Source organism: Nerophis lumbriciformis, linkage group LG03 (assembly GCF_033978685.3).
Source record: "Nerophis lumbriciformis linkage group LG03, RoL_Nlum_v2.1, whole genome shotgun sequence".
Taxonomy (NCBI): domain Eukaryota; kingdom Metazoa; phylum Chordata; class Actinopteri; order Syngnathiformes; family Syngnathidae; genus Nerophis; species Nerophis lumbriciformis.
Window position 1 is genome coordinate 28,656,382 of NC_084550.2, and position 19,615 is coordinate 28,675,996.

The 19,615-nt window shown below is 36.7% G+C and overlaps 1 protein-coding gene across 2 annotated transcripts in view; it reads left to right on the forward strand.

Annotated features, from left to right (window-relative positions):
- The window catches only part of asph (aspartate beta-hydroxylase), a 50,227-nt gene that overhangs the window by 9,974 nt on the left and 20,638 nt on the right, over window positions 1-19,615 (forward strand). For both annotated transcript variants that reach the window (XM_061936416.2, XM_061936425.2), the window contains exons 3-4: window positions 288-449; window positions 10,586-10,654. In XM_061936416.2, the coding sequence (XP_061792400.2) occupies window positions 288-449; window positions 10,586-10,654 (231 nt within the window). The remainder of the gene's footprint in view (window positions 1-287; window positions 450-10,585; window positions 10,655-19,615) is intronic.

Here is a 19,615-nt window from a genome sequence, read left to right on the forward strand (position 1 = left end):
ACACTTTCCCAAGTTCCAAACCAAATTCCGGTTTTCCTGGAAATTCAAAAACTCTTCAACATTCAAACTATTCTTACATTCATGCTAAATTCTGTCAGCATTTCACTTCAACTTCAGCATTGGAGCATTCACGCTAGTTTGAATGAGCTAGCGTCAATACGCCCAAATACAACTAAAATATGTGTTTCCCACAGGACTGTAATCTATTTGTGGCATGTGGGATGGGGTGGTATGACACGTGTAAGGATACCTGCTGCAAAACTGCCCCTGTCTGTGTTTTGCTGTAGATGGTACTAAGGTCCAGGCGCCGACCAAGAACCGAAAGAAGGCGGAGTCTGAGTCCAGCAGCAGCACATTCTTCACGTGGTTTATAGTTCTCGCTCTACTGGGTGTGTGGACGTCCATAGCGGTGGTCTACTTCAACCTGGTGGACTACCAGGGAGTTCTCGGTAAGTCACATTTATTTCTGCCCACTTCAGCTAGCTCATCTTAGCGTTAGCTTGCTCTCGGCGTCGAACATGTTTTAGCCTCGTCCTCCAGTGATAATGCTACTTGGTAAAATACATACCACTTATACATTATTTGGCGTGATGGAGGTGATTATTATAGATTTAATTAAACTTTTTGAGCACATAGTTTAATGTGCTGCAAAATGCACACTTATATTTAATAAATAGAAGAAATAAATAGCCATACTATGTACTTTCTTGGCAATATTTGACAATATTCTTCTGGCTACTTAAAATCCATATTATTTTTAATTTGAGTCATTTTGGCTTGCATGTGCATTCTTGATGTGCGGGTCACTTCCCCAAGCTGGTGCCCTCAGGTGAGGGTGTGCCGCTGCTCATCCCCGGAATTAAGAGCTTTGCCTTTTGGGCTCTCAACCGTGACTGTGCTGATCCACTTAACTCCCCCTAGCACTGCAGTCACATTTTAACAGGCTGTGGTGCTGTTACCTAGGTTATGGCCAGTTAGAACTGCTGCGGACCAGGGGATTCCTACTGTTTGTCCTATAGATACATAGATAGATAGGTCTTTATTGTCATTGCACAAGTACAACAAAACTTTTTTTTCAGCACAAACCCGTTCAAGATGAGACAAACAAACAGTGTACAGGGTTACAGAACAGGAACGCTGATGGGTCGCCACGAGGCGCCCCGTAAAAGATGGGAAAAAGGTCAAACGCTGGGGAAGGATGAGTAAAAAAATACAATCTAGACTGGGCTCCTAAGGGGGCCCATTCTGGAGTGGGGAAAAATCTCCATAGCAAAGCACACATACATATTACAATGTACAGTACATCTCCAAATATCTAGCAACAGAGGGAAGGGAGTGCGGGGCCATGGTGGTTGGCCGCAGCTCCCACATGCCGAGCTGACTGACGGACAGTTCTTTATCATTCTATATGAATTACTTTTTTATTTTTCATGCATGTGCCATTCTGCCATCCTGTCTATTTTAACGTCAAAGACGGGGTTTACGTCATTGATTCCTCTGTTATGTTCCAAATGGTCCAGTGACCATATTAGGGTTGTACGGTATACCGTCCGGTACTAGTACCGTATTTTCCGCACTATAAGGCGCACCTAAAAACCACAAATTTTCTCAAAAGCTGACAGTGCGCCTTATAACCCGGTGCGCTTTATATATGGATAAATATTAAGATTCATTTTCATAAAGTTTAGGTCTCGCAACTACGGTAAACAGCCGCCATCTTTTTTCCCCGTAGAAGAAGCGCGCGGTGCATGCTGGGATATGTGACGTTTCATTTCCATTTGTGTGTTTATGTAAAGACCCCAAAATGGCTCCTATTAAGTGTGTTGTCTGTCTAATTATAAATAATGCAGACGAGGCGTGTTAACTGAGTTCTCAACGTTTACTCACAGCGTGCTAACTGCCAGCATACAACGCTTCTCAGGGCTACCGCGCATGCTCGTAACTATCGTTGCATGCTGGGTAGTGTAGTTGTTATATTTGCTAGCTCATAACAGCACATTGAGAGACACGCTTACGCGCTTAATTCAATACTCGCCGTCATTCCGGGTGGATTGACAAAAGACCTCCAGCCGCTAGATATTGGTGTCAACAGGGCATTCGAAGCTAGACTGCTAACTGCGTGGGAACAATGGATGACAGAAGGCGAACACACCTTCACTAAGACGAGGAGGCAGCGCCAGACGACGCCAACATCTGCCAGTGGATCGTAAATTTGCCCAACTTTTCACTTCGGACACCGAAGACGAAGGATTTACGAATAAAGAATAACTTCAGAAAGTGAGCGCTATGTTTATTTTGTGTGTTGTGACATTAACGTTCGAGCAACATTATGTTGCTATTGCTCTGCACTATTTTGAATTTTACTATGTTTGTTATTGCACATTTGCGTACATTTTGGGAGTGAACAGAGTTGTTAGAACGCTGGTTTTTAATATATTATTAAAGTTTGACTGACCTATCTGACTGTTTTTTTGACATTCCCTTTAGCGCAGCGTAGGCGCGGCTTATAGTCCGGGGCGGCTTATTGGTGGACAAAGTTATGAAATATGCCATTCATTGAAGGTGCGGCTAATAATCCGGTGCGCCTTATAGTGCGGAAAATACGGTATATTACCACCATACTAATGAATCATATACGGTACTATACCGCCTCTAAAAAGTAGCGGTGCCGTATCCCCACCTCACGCCCCCGTCGTCGTCACGTGGTGACATTGCTGGTTTTACCAGCAGAGGAGCATGTTGGGCAGCGCACACGCACAGAGTACTTACAAGCAGACAGTGTGTAGACAGAAAAGGGAGAATGGACGCATTTTGGTGTTAAAAGTTAAGTTATAACACTGCTAGAAGCTAACGTCCATCCGCAGTGTTTTAGCTACTTCTGATTCACTAATCCTGGTCTCCATGGCGACAAATAAAGTAAGTTTCTTACAAGGACGAGGAATAGCTAAACATGCTTCATTACACACCGTAGCTCACCGGTGTCACAATGTAAACAAACGCCATGGGTGGATCTACACCTGACATCCACTGTAATGATACCAAGTACAGGAGCCTATCTAGTCGATACTACTATGATTTCATCGATATTTTTTGGCATCACAACATTTTCTTTCGTTTAAAAAAAAAAAAAAATTCATATGATGTTTATAAAGTCAGTAAATATGTCCCTGGACACATGAGGACTTTGAATATGACCAATGTATGATCCTGTAACTACTTGGTATCAGATCCATACCTAAATGTGTGGTATCATCCAAAACTAATGTCAAGTATCAAAGAAGAGAAGAATAAGTGATTATTACATTTTAACAGAAGTGTAGATAGAACATGTTAAAACAGAAAACAGGGCGACACCTACCCTTTACATCAGTATTTCTAAACCATATTATCATTGGTTTATTAGGTATTATATTTTATTGTATGATCCTGTAACTACTTGGTATCGGATCCATACCTAAATGTGTGGTATCGTCCAAAACTAATGCCAAGTATCAAAGAAGAGAAGAATAAGTGATTATTACATTTTAACAGAAGTGTAGATAGAACATGTTAAAACACAAAATAAGCAGATATTAACAGTAAATGAACAAGTAGATTAATAATACATTTTTACAGTTTGTCCCTCATAATGTGTACAAAATAATAGGTGTATAAATGACACAATATGTTACTGCATACGTCAGCAGACTAATTAGGAGTCTTTGTTTGTTTACTTACTACTAAAAGACAAGTTGACTATTTTATTTAAGGACTAAAAAACAATAATAAACATATGTTTCATGTACACTAACATTGTTTGTTCAAATAAAGCCAATAATGACATTTTTTGTGGTCCCCTTTATTTAGAAAAGTACTGAAAAGTAATAATAAATAAATAAATAATTTTGGTATCGGGACAACACTAGTTCATATTATGCATTAGTGTTGGGCGATACGGCTGAAAGGTATATATCACGATATAAGTGTAATTATTGATATTTGTTATAACCTATGGAAAATAAGGAGCAGGAGAAAAATATATAAAATGTAACTTCCTGTGATTATAATCCCTCAGCTATCAGGGCAGAAAGGAAATGTCAACACAAGCATGGAAAACAAACAATGTCAACAAAATAGTCAAATCACATTCAACACTTAACAATAATCTAAATAAGGAATATGTAAGAAATGCTTCATAAAGTGTAAGAAAATAGTGTGAAAATGTAAACATAGAGAAACCTGAGAATAACTATCTAATGCAGGTTTAGTGCTAGGAAATAACGGCTGTGTAACATTAATTTGCCCTGTTATTCTTATTTACCTATGGAAATGAATTTTTGTTATGTAGTAATTATTGTAAAAAATGATTTATATAAATAATTATTGATTTTTTTATGACCTAGGGAAATTAGGAGCAGGAGAATAATATATTTTATCATAAATGTAACATTCCTGTGATTATAATCAAGGCAGAAAGGAAATGTCAACACAAGCATGGAAAACAATCAATGTCAACAAAACAGTCAAATCACATTGAACACTTAACAATAATCTAAATAAGGAATATGTAAGAAATGCTTCATAAAGTGAAAATGTAAACATAGAGAAACCTGAGAGCTATTTTTCTGCAGGTTTAGTGTCAGGGAATCAGAGCTGTGCTCTAAAGGGTGAGCGCGGCTAAGGTGGTTGTGGTCTGACTATGGCAGTGTTTTTCAACCTTTTTGGAGCCGAGGTACTTTTTTTTTTCTTTTTTTTTTTCAAATATTTTTATTGAATTTTGCAGACAGTACAGTATGATGGATCATGGCAACAGCAAGTTGAGGTATCTGCACATTTTACAATATGTAACACACGACCAGCAGAAATCATTAAAAAAACGAAACTCGGTTGACAGTAAAAAGTCGTTGTCGCAATTGTTGGATATGACTTTAAAGCATAACCAAGCATGCATCACTATAGCTCTTGTCTCAAAGTAGGTGTACTGTCACATCACACCCTGACTTATTTGGAGTTTATTGCTGTTTTCCTGTGTGTAGTGTTTTACATCTTGTTTTTCTCTTTGTTTGGTATTTTCCTGTAGCAGTTTCATGTCTTCCTTTTGAGCGATATTTCCAGCATCTACTTTGTTTTAGCAATCAAGAATATTTCAGTTGTTTTTATCCTTCTTTGTGGGGACATTGTTGATTGTCATGTTCGGATGTACATTGTCTTTGCTCCACAGTAAGTCTTTGCTGTCGTCCAGCATTCTGTTTTTGTTTACTTTGTAGCCAGTTCAGTTTTAGTTTGGTTCTGCATAGCCTTCCCTAAGCTTCAATGCCTTTTCTTAGGGGCACTCACCTTTTGTTTATTCTTGGTTTAAGCATTAGACACCTTTTTACCTGCACACTGCCTCCCGCTGTTTCCGACATCTACAAAACAATTAGCTACCTGCTGCCACCTACTGATATGGAAGAGTATTACACGGTTACTCTGCCGAGCTCTAGACAGCACCGACACTCAACAACAACACATCAGTTGCAGACTATAATTACTGCTTTGAAAACAATATTTTTAACCCAAATAGGTGAAATTAGATCATCTCCCACTGCACACCAGACTGTATCTCACAGCACACTAGTGTGCCGCGGCACAGTGGTTGAAAAACACTGGTCTATGGTATGTTTTAAAAAAAAAATCTGCAATACTGTCCAGGTGACATTTGCTGTTTATCATTTTTACTTTTTTCTTCTCATTCCTTGCAAGGAATCAGAGAGTTAGTTGATGGTTGATAGTGGAAATAAATGAGTATTTATGTGTAGTCCAACTCCCATTCCTCACTGTCAGTCACCCTGATTGCTGGGAGGACACAAACAAATCAGCTTGTTGGCAATCAGAAGAGTCCACATGACTTTAAACTTGCATTGGTCAAGACTTTCTGTATGTATTTTCCTTCTTTTTACCACAATAATGTTTGGCCCTGCATAAGAAATATCAATACATGCAAATAAGTCTGCAGATATCAATACATTTTAAGTATTTATTAGGGATGTCCGATAATATCGGACTGCCGATATTATCGGCCGATAAATGCTTTAAAATGTGATATCGGAAATTATCGGTATCGGTTTAAAAATTATCGGTATCTGTTTCAAAAAGTAAAATGTATGACATTTTAAAAGACCGCTGTGTACACGGACGTAGGGAGAAGTACAATAAACCTTAAAGGCACTGCCTTTGCGTGCCGGCCCAGTCACATAATATCTACGGCTTTCACACACACAAGTGAATGCAAGCATACTTGGTCAACAGCCATACAGGTCACACTGAGGGTGGCCGTATAAACAAGTTTAACACTGTTACAAATATGTGAAACCACACCAAACAAGAATGACAAACACATTTCGGGAGAACATCCGCACCGTAACACAACATAAACACAACACAACAAAAACCCAGAACCCCTTGCAGCACTAACTCTTCCGGGCTACAATATACACCCCCACTACCCCCTACCCCCACCCACCCCAACCCCGCCCACCTCAACCTCCTCATGCTCTCTCAGGGAGAGCATGTCCCAAATTCCAAGCTGCTGTTTTGAGGCATGTTAAAAAAAGAATGCACTTTGTGACTTCAATAATAAATATGGCAGTGCCATGTTGGCATTTTTTTCCATAACTTGAGTTGATTTATTTTGGAAAACCTTGTTACATTGTTTAATGCATCCAGCGGGGCATCACAACAAAATGAGGCATAATAATGTGTTCATTCCACAACTGTATATATCAGTATCGCTTGATATCGGAATCGGTAATTAAGAGTTGGACGATATCGGCAAAAAAGCCATTATCGGACATCTCTCGTATTTAGAGATTAATTTGTTGGAGTAATGGAATAAAAGACACTTTTTTGCCTCATCTTTTAGGGAAAAAAGTTGCGATAAACAATGATTCTTCTGCTGACCTTATCTTATAATAAGATTGAAATTGCACAAGAGAAACATGATATCTTACTTCTTTTATAGAAAAAAAATACATGACCCGGTTGAGATTATTATTATTATTATTATTATTATTATTATTATGATGATCCAAGTGCTCCTTGCCTGCCTTGTTTGTTTCTTGTTGCTAGGTGATTGAGTGGACACACCAATCACACTCATGCCCCTTTTTATACCCTCTTACTGTTTTATACCCCCTTACTGTTATACCCCCTTACTGTTTTATACCCTCCTACTGTTTTATACCCTCCTACTGTTTTATACCCCTTTACTGTTTTATACCCCTTTACTGTTTTATACCCCCTTACTGTTTTATACCCCCTTACTGTTTTATGTTTGCTTTCATGCCGCGCCCTAAGTTAATGCCTACATTACATGCTAAGTTAGCCTCAAGCTTAAAACTATTTTTTTTTAAGTTAAAAATGGAAAAAATGCTTTGTAGCATGTAACCAGTATATAGATAATAATACAGTGATGGTCAAAAGTGTACGTACACTTGTAAAGAACATCATGTCATGGCTGTCTTGACTTTATAATCATTGTTATTTTTTTGTGATGTAGTGATTGGAGCACATACTTGTTGGTCACAAAAAACATTCATGAAGTTTGCTTCTTTTATGAATTTACTATGGGTCTACTGAAAATGTGCTGGGTCAAAAGTATACATACAGCAATGTTAATATTTGCTTACATGTCCCTTGGCAAGTTTACCTGCAATAAGGCGCTTTTGGTAGCCATCCACAAGCTTCTGCTTGACCACTTGACCACTAAATTGCAGCAGTTCAGCTAAATGTGTTGCTTTTCTGACATGGACTTGTTTCTTCAGCATTGTCCACACCTTTAAGTCAGGACTTTGGGAAGGCCATTCTAAAACCTTCATTCTAGCCTGATTTAGCCATTCCTTTACCACTTTTGAGGTGTGTTTGGGGTCATTGCCCTGTTGGAACACCCAACTGCGCCCAAGACCCAACCTCCGGGCTGATGATTTTAGCTTGTCCTGAAGAATTTGGAGCTAATCCTCCTTTTTCATTGTCCCATTTAAAGCAGCAGTTCCATTGGTAGCAAAACAGGCCCAGAGCATAATACTACCACCACCATGCTTGACGGTAGGAATGGTGTTCCTGGGATTAAAGGCCTCACCTTTTCTCCTCCAAACATATTGCTGGGTATTGTGGCCAAACAGCTCCATTTTTGTTTCATCTGACCACAGAAATTTCCTCCAGAAGGTCTTATCTTTGTCCATGTGATGTCAGATGAAACAAAAATTGAGCTTGCCAGAAGCTTGTGGATGGCTACCAAAAGCGCCTTATTGCAGGTAAACTTGCAAAGGGACATGTAAGCAAATATTAAAATTGCTGTATGTATACTTTTGACCCTCACATTTTCAGTAGAGTCATAATAAATTCATAAAAGAAGCAAACTTCATGAATGTTTTTTGTGACCAACAAGTATGTGCTCCAATCACTACATCACAAAAAAATAAGAGTTGTAGAAATGATTGGAAACTCCAGACAGCCATGACATGATGTTCTTTACAAGTCTATGTACACTTTTGACCACCACTGTACATAAATAATTAAACTAAACAAAAATTGGCCCTAGTGTGTGGATGTGAGTGTGAATGTTGTCTGTCTATCTGCGTTGGCCCTGCGATGAGGTGGCGACTTGTCCAGGGTGTACACCGCCTTCCGCCCGATTGTAGCTGAGATAGGCTCCAGCGCCCCCCGCGACCCCAAAAGGGAATAAGCGGTAGAAAATGGATGGATGGATGGAAAAAGACTTGAGTGATAATTTAATTAACAATTGAACACATACACATTTGAAAAGGTAATGGTTAGAGGAGTTTGAGTTTGGACAAACTAAGTGGAGATGCCAACATGTCTTGACGAGTGTTTAATTACAACATTTGTTATGCAAGTTAAACACATGAGATGGCGTTCGCTGCCAGAATAAACTTTTACCTTGTTTCTGCTTGTTTGCTGCTCTCAAATACTTCCTGCTAACATGCTTCATCTGTGTGACGGTGCAAATATTGTCTTTTTCCCCTTTAAATAGGTGCACCGCTCCCATGTGCGCTCAATTTTCCCCATTAATTGAATCATCAAAGCCACAAAATACAAAGCAGTGCTTTTTTACAAATTAATGTAATATTTAATTATAGTATTTTTGTACATTTTTCCCAGGTATAGAGGCTGCAAAATGCATCAGTCAAGTCTAAATGACATAAAAAATAGTAGACAAAGTGGACACAAGCTGTTATTGAGCCAAAATGATCAACATTTAAATTAAATAGAACAATAAAAATACCAATAATGAATAATAATATTGTTTACGTTTATTATCCAGAATACAATTGCTTCAAATGCAACAATACATACATTTTATAAATACTTGAATTACAAAAGTAAGCATGTAAATGGAGGCGAAGAAAAAGAAGAACTATATTAACCCTGTAGATTATGGTAAAAATTGGTTACTTTTGAGCAGTGTGCCGTGTTTTACCCAGTGGGTGGGACGAGGTTTATATACGTTTGATGAAACCTGATGTAAATGGGACCATCCTGGTTAAATAAGGGGGATGGAGTCCATTACATATGGAGTGCACTCAAGGTAGTCCAGGTCTTTTGTGCCAGGTCTTGTGATGTAACATGTACTCAGCCATCCCTGCTCTTTGCCTCGCAGGCCTGCAGTCACATCATCCCTGTATTTACTTCTACTTCTTTAGGGACAACTAGGTGTAAAAACAATACAAAAAATAATCATTTGGATTGAGTTGCAATTTGTAATGATTCTAAATCAATTAAAAAATTAATATATATACATTATATATATATAATTATTTTTAATTTAAAAAAAATGTTTTAATTGATTTAGAATCATTACGAATTGCAATTCGTAATGATTCTAAATCAATTTGAAAAATATATATATATATTTCTTTTTTTTTAATTGATTTAGAATCATTACGAATTGCAATTTGTAATGATTCTAAATAAATAAATAAAAAAAATAAAATAAAAAATATATATATCTATATATATATATATATTTTTTTTTATTATTATTATTATTTACACACACATACGGTATATAGATTTTTTTTTTTTTTTTTTTTTTTAATTTTTGAATCATTACGAATTGCAACTCAATCCAAATTATTTTCACACAAAAAAAATATATATATATATTTATTTATTTTTGTTTTGATTTACAATCATTACGAATTTGTATATTTTATATACTGTATTGTGCTCCAGAGTTAATGTTGTTGCAGATTAAATTTAATTTATTGAATGTATTGAATTTTATTCTTCAGTATTAAAATGGTTCATCGGTCACAAATATTTGTTGTTTAAATAAGGACACTATTTATTTATTTAGTTATTTATTTTTAAAATGAAAACAATGTTATTAAAGTTATTCGTAATTGTAAGTTGATTTATATTTCTCTTTCTTTTTTTAAATGTGTATTTAATGTTAAAAAGGATACAATGCTATGCAGAGGTGTACTTACAACAATTTTATAGAGTAGAGGGGGGACGAAAAGTTTTTTTTCTTGCTAGTGGGGACGTAAGAGAAAATAATTGAGTAGCACTGCTCTTAAGTGTTCCTCCTTTGTGGGTGTTGTAGGGAAGCTGGCAGCATACGACAAGGACGGGGATGGTGACTTTGACCTTGAGGACGCCAAAATTCTGCTTGGTAAGTACGTCGGTCCTTCAAAATAAAACCATTGTCCTTGTTTGTCAGTGTGATACACAGCAAACTAATGTGTACATTTAAGTTTGACTACCAGTCAGTAGGGCTGGGCGATACATGGAGTTTGTAAGATATATCGATATATTTTTAAACAAGGTATGAATTAAGAAAATATCGATATAATTTATTTCACGTTAAAATGGCCAAACGTTGCTTATTTGTTGTGTTCCTTGTTCTATTAAAGCCCTCCCCTTCCTACCTCCAAGACTATAAGAACATCCATGATTGGTTGGTTGTTTACTAGGATGAGTCACCATTGGTTGAGATTAGACCAATCAGAGGCAAGATAAGGCAGGTCATTGAACCAGGAAGGGAAATTAAAAAGTGCCTGCCTGCAAATGTATTTATTTTATTTGAGTTTGATACATTTTGTATTTACACAGCTTTATTTATTTCACGTAGAAATAATATTTTCCTATTTTATTTATGTTTTGTAATTCTGTGCTACTTAAACAGTTTATTTTCTGTGCTGGTAATACCCATCTTGACTAACTGGTTAATAAAAGTACTGTTAAAACCCATCTTGACTAACTGATTAATAAAATTGCTGTTAATACCCATCTTGACTAACTGGGTTAATAAAAGTACTGTTAATACCCATCTTGACTAACTGGGTTAATAAAAGTACTGTTAATACCCATCTTGACTAACTGGGTTAATAAAAGTACTGTTAATACCCATCTTGACTAACTGGTTAATAAAAGTACTGTTAATACCCATCTTGACTAACTGGGTTAATAAAAGTACTGTTAATACCCATCTTGACTAACTGGTTAATAAAAGTATTGTTAATACTGTTGCGTCGAACCAGTTCTTCCTCAAAGGGAATCTAAGTTACTGGTCAATCCCAAATTCTTTCGATGACATATATGCTGAGTAAGAAGGACCATCAAGACAGAATTGGAATATTTTCAAGTTTTACTAAAGCTTTAGGAGATCAGTTTAACCAATACATTCATATCGGCTACTCAAGTTGATCTGACATTTGAACGGAAAAGCCAACTCCTTTGCACACAAAGAAAACCCCTCGCAACACTGATAAGGAAGATTATATATATTATATGTATTATATATATATATATATATCACCCAAAAATATATTGAGATATATATCGAATATCGAGTTGAGTTTAAGTAAAGAATATATGGATATATACTTTTTCGTCCATATGGCTCAGTCCTACTAGTCAGTCGTCCTTCATTTATTGCTGTCATTTCCTTTCCGTAAATTTTTCGCGAAGTAGGAATGGATCATTTAAATCAAACATTTTCATAGCGAGACTATAAAAACCTGTTTGACTTTCTAAATGTTTTTTTATACATTATGAGAAGAAATAACTACCGTATTTTCCGCACCATAAGGCGCCCTGGGTTAAAAGCCGCGCCTTCAATGAACGGCATATTTCAAAACTTTGTCCACCTATAAGCCGCCCGGTGTTGTAAGCCGCATCTAACTGCGCTAAAGGAATGTCAAAAAAACAGTCAGATAGGTCAGTCAAACTTTAATAATATATTAAAAACCAGCGTTCTAACAACTCTGTTCACTCCCAAAATGTACGCAAATGTGCAATCACAAACATACGTATATCAACATGGACAGAGCTGCGTGAAAAAAGCCACCCGGCCTCTTCGCGTAAACTTAAACTTACCTTAACCACTCGCTCATCTTTTCTTCATCCATCCCTTCGAGTTAGCTTTTATGATGACGCCGGCTGGAAAGGTCTCTTTTGGCAAGGTCTTCCTTTTGAATATCACCATGGGTGGAAGTTTCATTAGCATGGCAAGCTAGAACCACAGTGAAGGATGACTTCTCATTCCCCGTGGTGCGAATATTCACCGTACGTGCTCCCGTTCCACAGTGCGGTTCACAGGAATATCAGTTGCTGTGAAATACGGTAGTAATCCTTGTGCGGATGGAGAGATTGCGTCTTTTCATGAACCGGATCCTTGTCGCTTTGTAGGAGCCATTTTGTGGTCTTTACAGATGTAAACACACAAAGGAAATGAAACGTACGGTGATATCCGCGCACTTTTTCTTCTTCTACGCGGGCGGGTGGTTGCTTACAGTAGAAGAAGCGCTTCCTGTTCTATGGGGGCGGGTGCTTACCTTGGCGGTTGCTTGCGTAGAAGAAGAAGCGCTTCCTGTTCTACCGGGAAAAAAGATGGCGGCTGTTTACCGAAGTTGCGAGACCGAAACTTTATGAAAATGAATCTTAATATTTATCCATATATAAAGCGCACCGGGTTAAAAGCCGCACTGTCAGCTTTTGAGTAAATTTGTGGTTTTTAGGTGCGGCTAATAGTGCGGAAAATACGGTATATATATACCACTTTAATCCAATATAGACAGTATTTATTCGTGATAACTCAATGGATAATTGTATTTAATAATGTATTTGTTGGTTTTTAGGGCAGTTAACTCAACAATTATTACCATGAACACACTTAGATTAATCATGCAATTTATTTTAACCGGACAAGCTCTTTTACCTTAACCACTATATCAACGCATACCTCCCTACTAAAGTGAGTAAAAATGCTCCGACTGCTGCGCTCGCTGGGAAATTTCACACCAAAATACAGCCTGGAACAACTTTAGATAAGATAAGTTTTGTGCAAATAAACCACATGCATTCAAGTAAAACTTTAAAAAAACGTTCCTGGATGACATTGTGTGTGTGTTCAAATTTCGGGGTCTTTTCCGAAAATGTTTTTCTTATGCAAGGGAGTAAATCACCTGTGATTAATTAGATTTATTTAAAAAATTGTAATAATTTGACAGCCCTAGTTTGTTTGTGTTACAGATGGCGCATAGGAAGTGAACATGTTACAAATTGCTATGAAACAAAAAAAAGGGGTTTAGCATTAAATAAATTCTGCTTCTTCCTGCTCCTTTTCGTACATGTCGTAATGAGAAAGTGTGAATATGTACTGTAACTGTCTGCATGTTGGAAACACACTAATACTAGGGGTGCAACTAACGATTAATTTGATAATCGATTAATCTGTCAATTATTACTTCGATTAATAATCGGATAAAAGAGACAAACTACATTTCTATCCTTTCCAGTATTTTATTGGAAAAAAACAGCATACTGGCACCATACTTATTTTGATTATTGTTTCTCAGCTGTTTGTACATGTTGCAGTTTATAAATAAAGGTTTATAAAAAATAAAATGAAATAAAAAAGTAGCCTCTGCGCATGCGCATAGCATAGATCCAACGAATCGATGACTAAATTAATCGCCAACTATTTTTATAATCGATTTTAATCGATTAGTTGTTGCAGCCCTAACTAATACATAAACATGGTAGACATAATAAAACATACTGTACTCTCAAGTACTGGCCAATAATAATAATATTTTGACTTCACTTAGCAATTTTTGTATGATTCAAAATACTCAATTTCCCCAAAAATATATAGAATAAGCATTAAAAAATTGCGATGAGGAGAAGCTGCATACTTTGAAGTGTGATATAGTGAGGGACGACTGTACTTTATTTTGAATGGCATATTTTATTGTTAACACTAATTACAAGTGTACAGTGGTGGTCATAAGTGTACGTACACTTGTAAAGAAAATCATGTCATGGCTGTCTTGAGTTTACAATCATTATTATTTTATTGTGATGTAGTGATTGGAGCACATACTTGTTGGTCACAAAAAACATTCATGAAGTTTGCTTCTTTTATGAATTTATTATGGCTCTACTGAAAATGTGAGGGTCAAAAGTATACATACAGCAATGTTAATATTTGCTTACATGTCCCTTGGCAAGTTTACCTGCAATAAGGCACTTTTGGTAGCCATCCACAAGCTTCTGCTTGACCACTTGACTACTAAATTGCTGCACTTCAGCTAAATGTGTTGCTTTTCTGACATGGACTTGTTTCTTCAGCATTGTCCACACGTTTTAAGTCAGGACTTTGGGAAGGCCATTCTAAAACCTTGATTCTAGCCTGATTTAGCCATTCCTTTACCACTTTTGAGGTGTGTTTGGGGTCATTGTCCTGTTGGAACACCCAACTTAGACTTAGACTTCCTTTTTATTGTCATTCAAATTTGAATGGAACTGCTGCTTTAAATGGGACAATGAAAAAGGAGGATTAGCTCCAAATTCTTCAGGACAAGCTAAAATCATCACCCCGGAGGTTGGGTCTCGGACTCCTCTTCCTCCTATCCAGGAGATCGCAAAAAGCCGCTGCCTGACCAAGGCTCAGAAAATCTGCAGAGACTCCTCCCACCCCCACCAAGGACTGTTTTCACTGCTGGACTCTAGAAAGAGGTTCCGCAGCCCCCGTAGCAGAACCTCCAGGTTCTGTAACAGCTTCTTCCCTCAGGCTGTAAGACACTTGAACGCATCATAATAATTCCCTCAATTCCCCCCCAAAAATGGATTAACTGGCTGGAATATAAAGACAATATAGCGTATTTTTCGGAGTATAAGTCGCTCTGGAGTATAAGTCGCACCGTCCGAAAATGCATAATAAAGAAGGAAAAAAACATACCGGTATATAAGTCGCTTTTTTTGGGGAAATGTATTTGATAAAAGCCAACAGCAAGAATAGACATTTGAAAGGCAATTTAAAATAAATCAAGAATAGTGAACAACAGGCTGAATAAGTGTACGTTATATGAGGCATAAATAACCAACTGGTATGTTAACGTAACATATTATGGTAAGAGTCATTCAAATAACTATAACATATAGAACATGCTATACAATCTGTCACTCCTAATCGCTAAATCCCATGAAATCTTATACGTCTAGTCTCTTACGTGAATGAGATCAATAATATTATAATGTGTTAATCATTTCACACATAAGTCGCTCCTGATTATAAGTCGCACCCTCGGCCAAACTATGAAAAAAAACTGCGACTTATAGTTTGAAAAATACCGTAACATACATCCATTTATTTATCTGTACAGTAATCTATTTATTTATAATCTGCACCTTATTGTTCTTTTATCCTGGACCACCATGAGCTAATGCAACGACATTTCCTTCTTATCTGTACTGTAAGTTCACATTTAAATGACAATAAAAAGGAAGTCTAAGTTTAAGTTGGGTGTTCCAACAGGACAATGACCTCAAAAGTGGTAAAGGAATGGCTAAATCAGGCTAGAATGAAGGTTTTAGAATGGCCTACCCAAAGTCCTGACTTAAAGGTGTGGACAATGCTGAAGAAACAAGTCCATGTCAGAAAAGCAACACATTTAGCTGAACTGCAGCAATTTAGTGGTCAAGCAGAAGCTTGTGGATGGCTACCAAAAGCGCCTTATTGCAGGTAAACTTGCCAAGGGACATTGATCGATTGATTGATTGCAACTTTTATTAGTAGATTGCACAGTACAGTACATATTCCCTACAATTGACCACTAAATGGTAACAGCCCAATAAGTTTTTTAACTTGTTTAAGTCGGGGTCCACGTTAATCAAGTCATGGTACAAATATATACTATCATCATAATATAGTCACCACACAAGTTAATCATCAGAGTATATACATTGAATTATTTACAATCTGGGGGGTGGGATGAGGAGGCTTTGGTTGATATCAGCACTTCAGTCATCAACATTTGCATCATACAGCGAGCAGAGAACATAGTGAGTTCAGATAGCATAAGAACATGTATATAAATTAGAAATACATTTGGTTATTTACATTTGGTTATTTACAATCCGGGGAGGTGGGATGTGGAGGGCGGAGGGTGTTAGTTTAGGGTTGAAGTTGCCTGGAGGTGTTGTTTTAGTGCGCTTTTGAAGGAGGATAGAGATGTAAGCAAATATTAACATTGCTGTATGTATACTTTTGACCCTCACATTTTCAGTAGAGCCATAATAAATTCATAAAAGAAGCAAACTTCATGAATGTTTTTTGTGACCAACAAGTATGAGCTCCAATCACTAGATCACAAAAAAATAAGAATGATTGGTAACTCAAGCAGGCATGTGATTTTTCCGTCTAAAGTCGGAATTCCGTCTTTTTTAATCTCGGGGGAAAAAAATAATTATCTCCCGTTTTTCCGGGTTTTTTTCCGACCCTAAATCAAGATTGGAGACGTAGTTTATATTACGCCGTAGTTGATTGGTCGATATGTTCCTTGTGACCAATCAGGACATCTGTTATGAATGATGACGTTAATAACGTCATCATTCATAATGGTTATTACCGCCATTTTCCATATGTAAACGATGTCGGTTCTCGAGAGAAAGGACGCTTTACGAGTAAACGAAATTGATAAACATGTCAAAAATAAGTTTCGATGGGACTGGATGGAAAGGGAAATCACTGATACTGTTGGGAAGAAGGAAGTTACGACTTTGTTCGGTGATTTTATTCGGAAAATCGATCGTCCCGGAAAGGTTTTGTGCACGTGGTGTCATGATAATATTGACTATGGATCACGAGGTTTCAAGGCTTTGGAAGTACATGCGAAACGCCAAAAACATATGAAACAATTTGAAGCAAGGAAAACGAACTTTTCACTAGCTGGTACTTTTGGATGTCAACCGAAAGTGAGCAAACATTACGGACTTCATCCTTTGTTTACATCGACAACTGCCGTAGACATCGAGAGGAAAGATCCACTCAAACAACCCACTTCAGTTGCAGACAGGGTTGTTAATAATGAGGTAAGCTAAAAAATATTTGCTTGCGAAATACGCATGTTTGTTTTAAATATTAACCAATTATTGCTTTGCGAAATATAAATGGGTTTTTCTAAAAATAAAAAGCCACGTGAAAATGTATTATGAAATTACAGAAATTCAAAGAGTCGCATTATTGATTCCAGTTAACAATTGATTTGAAATAAATTTGCATATAATACTATTTTGTAATATTAAGTTCTTATGTAGTCTCTTGAAACAATATTGTCAGTGGTGTAACAATCTTGAAGGTAAATATTTTCACACTTGTTTCATGCAATATGTCTGTCCTCACATTATTATTATTTCCTATTTTCAATTATGAGTAAACAATACTAAACATGTTTAATTATTTTCATAAATTTATATCCTATTTTGGCGAAAAGAATGAAATGTTTACATTTGGTATTTTGTTATATTTATAACTAAACTTGTAGTCAATTAGGCATATACATTAAAACTGAATTGTCATTAGTGGTTATGTATTTTACAATGAATGCTACTTTCTGATAGCATATATCATGTAATAGTCTTAACTTTAAAATATATTTTGTATAATAATAAATCTTGGCAAACCTGTTACACCACTGATAATTTTTTAGTGACTAAATACTGTTGGGACTGAACCATATACAGTGATTCATTAGGATAATTGGGTTATGTATGTTCTATTAATGATGTTTTCATGACTTTAAACACTAAAATATTTTCTTCAAATGGTGCTGTCTTTGTTAATTTTAGCATGTTAAATTGGTGAAAAACCAGGAGCTTCGTGGGGCGTCGCCCCCCTTGTCCCCCCACTGCACCGCCCTGGACCTGGCTGGGGGCCTTCGTCCCCAGACCCCCGGAAATGTTTTCAGTCTTTTTCATTGTGGTCAAATCACATGCCTGCTCAAGACAGCCATGACATGATGTTCTTTACAAGTGTACGTACACTTTTGACCAGGACTGTAAATCTGCAGTATATCACACAGTTAGCAATAGGGATGATGTTTGATAAGAAATTATCGAGTTCGAGCCTATTATCGAATCCTCTTATCGAACCGATTCCTTATCGATTCTCTTATGGAGTCCAGATAGGTTGTTGTATATGGAAAAAAAAACACAATATTTGGTTTAACAAAACTCACTTTTATTATATATAAAAAAATAATAATCTAATAAATAAATAAATATTGACTGTTACCCCCCTAAAAATTTTTAAAAAAAAATAAATAAATATTGACTGTTGTTACCCAAAGTACATTAAGTGGGATTGTTCATAAAAACAAATATATACAGTAACACAAAAACAACCTGTCTCTGTGATCACTATAGGTGTATAAATAATAATATAGTGTTAAATAAAATCAGTCCCTTGGGCATAAAACTGAAAATAATACAGCTCTCCAAAAAGTGCACTTCTGCTGCTATTTGACATAACTGTTTGTTATGATGCTTTGACATTTTTGCACTTTATTTCTTTATTGAAAGAACATTCTATGAAGAGAAAAGTTGTTTGCAAATGTGGTTACAATGCTGAAAAATGACAAGTTAAAGCTAAAAAAAGAAATACACTTTATTGAGTTAACATTATTTCTTTATAGGGGGAAAGATGTGATGTTATGAGCTTGGGCGGGGGTTGGCAACCCGCGGCTCTACAGCCGCATGCGGCTCTTTAGCGCCGCCCAAGTGGCTCTCTGGAGCTTTTTCAAAAATGTATGAAAAATGGAAAAAGATGAGGGGGAAAAAATATATTTTTTGTTTTAATATGGTTTCTGTAGGAGGACAAACATGACACAAACCTCCCTAATTGTTATAAATCACACTGTTTGTATTAAACATGCTTCACTGATTCGAGTATTTGGCGAGCGCCGTTTTGTCCTACTAATTTTGGCGGTCCTTGAACTCACCGTAGTTTGTTTACATGTATAACTTTCTCTGACTTTCTAGGACGTGTTTTATGCCACTTCTTTTTCTGTCTCATTTTGTCCACCAAACTTTTGTGCGTGAATGCACGAAGGTGAGTTTTGTTGATGTTATTGACTTGTGTGGAGTGCTAATCGGGCATATTTGGTAACTGAAAGACTGCAAGCTAATCGATGCTAACATACTATTTAGGCTAGCTATATGTACATATTGCATCATTATGTCTCATTTGTAGGTATATTTGAGGTCATTTAGTTTCCTTTAGGTCCTCTTAATTCAATTTATATCTCATGACACACTATCTGTATGTAATATGGCTTTTAATTTTTTGTGG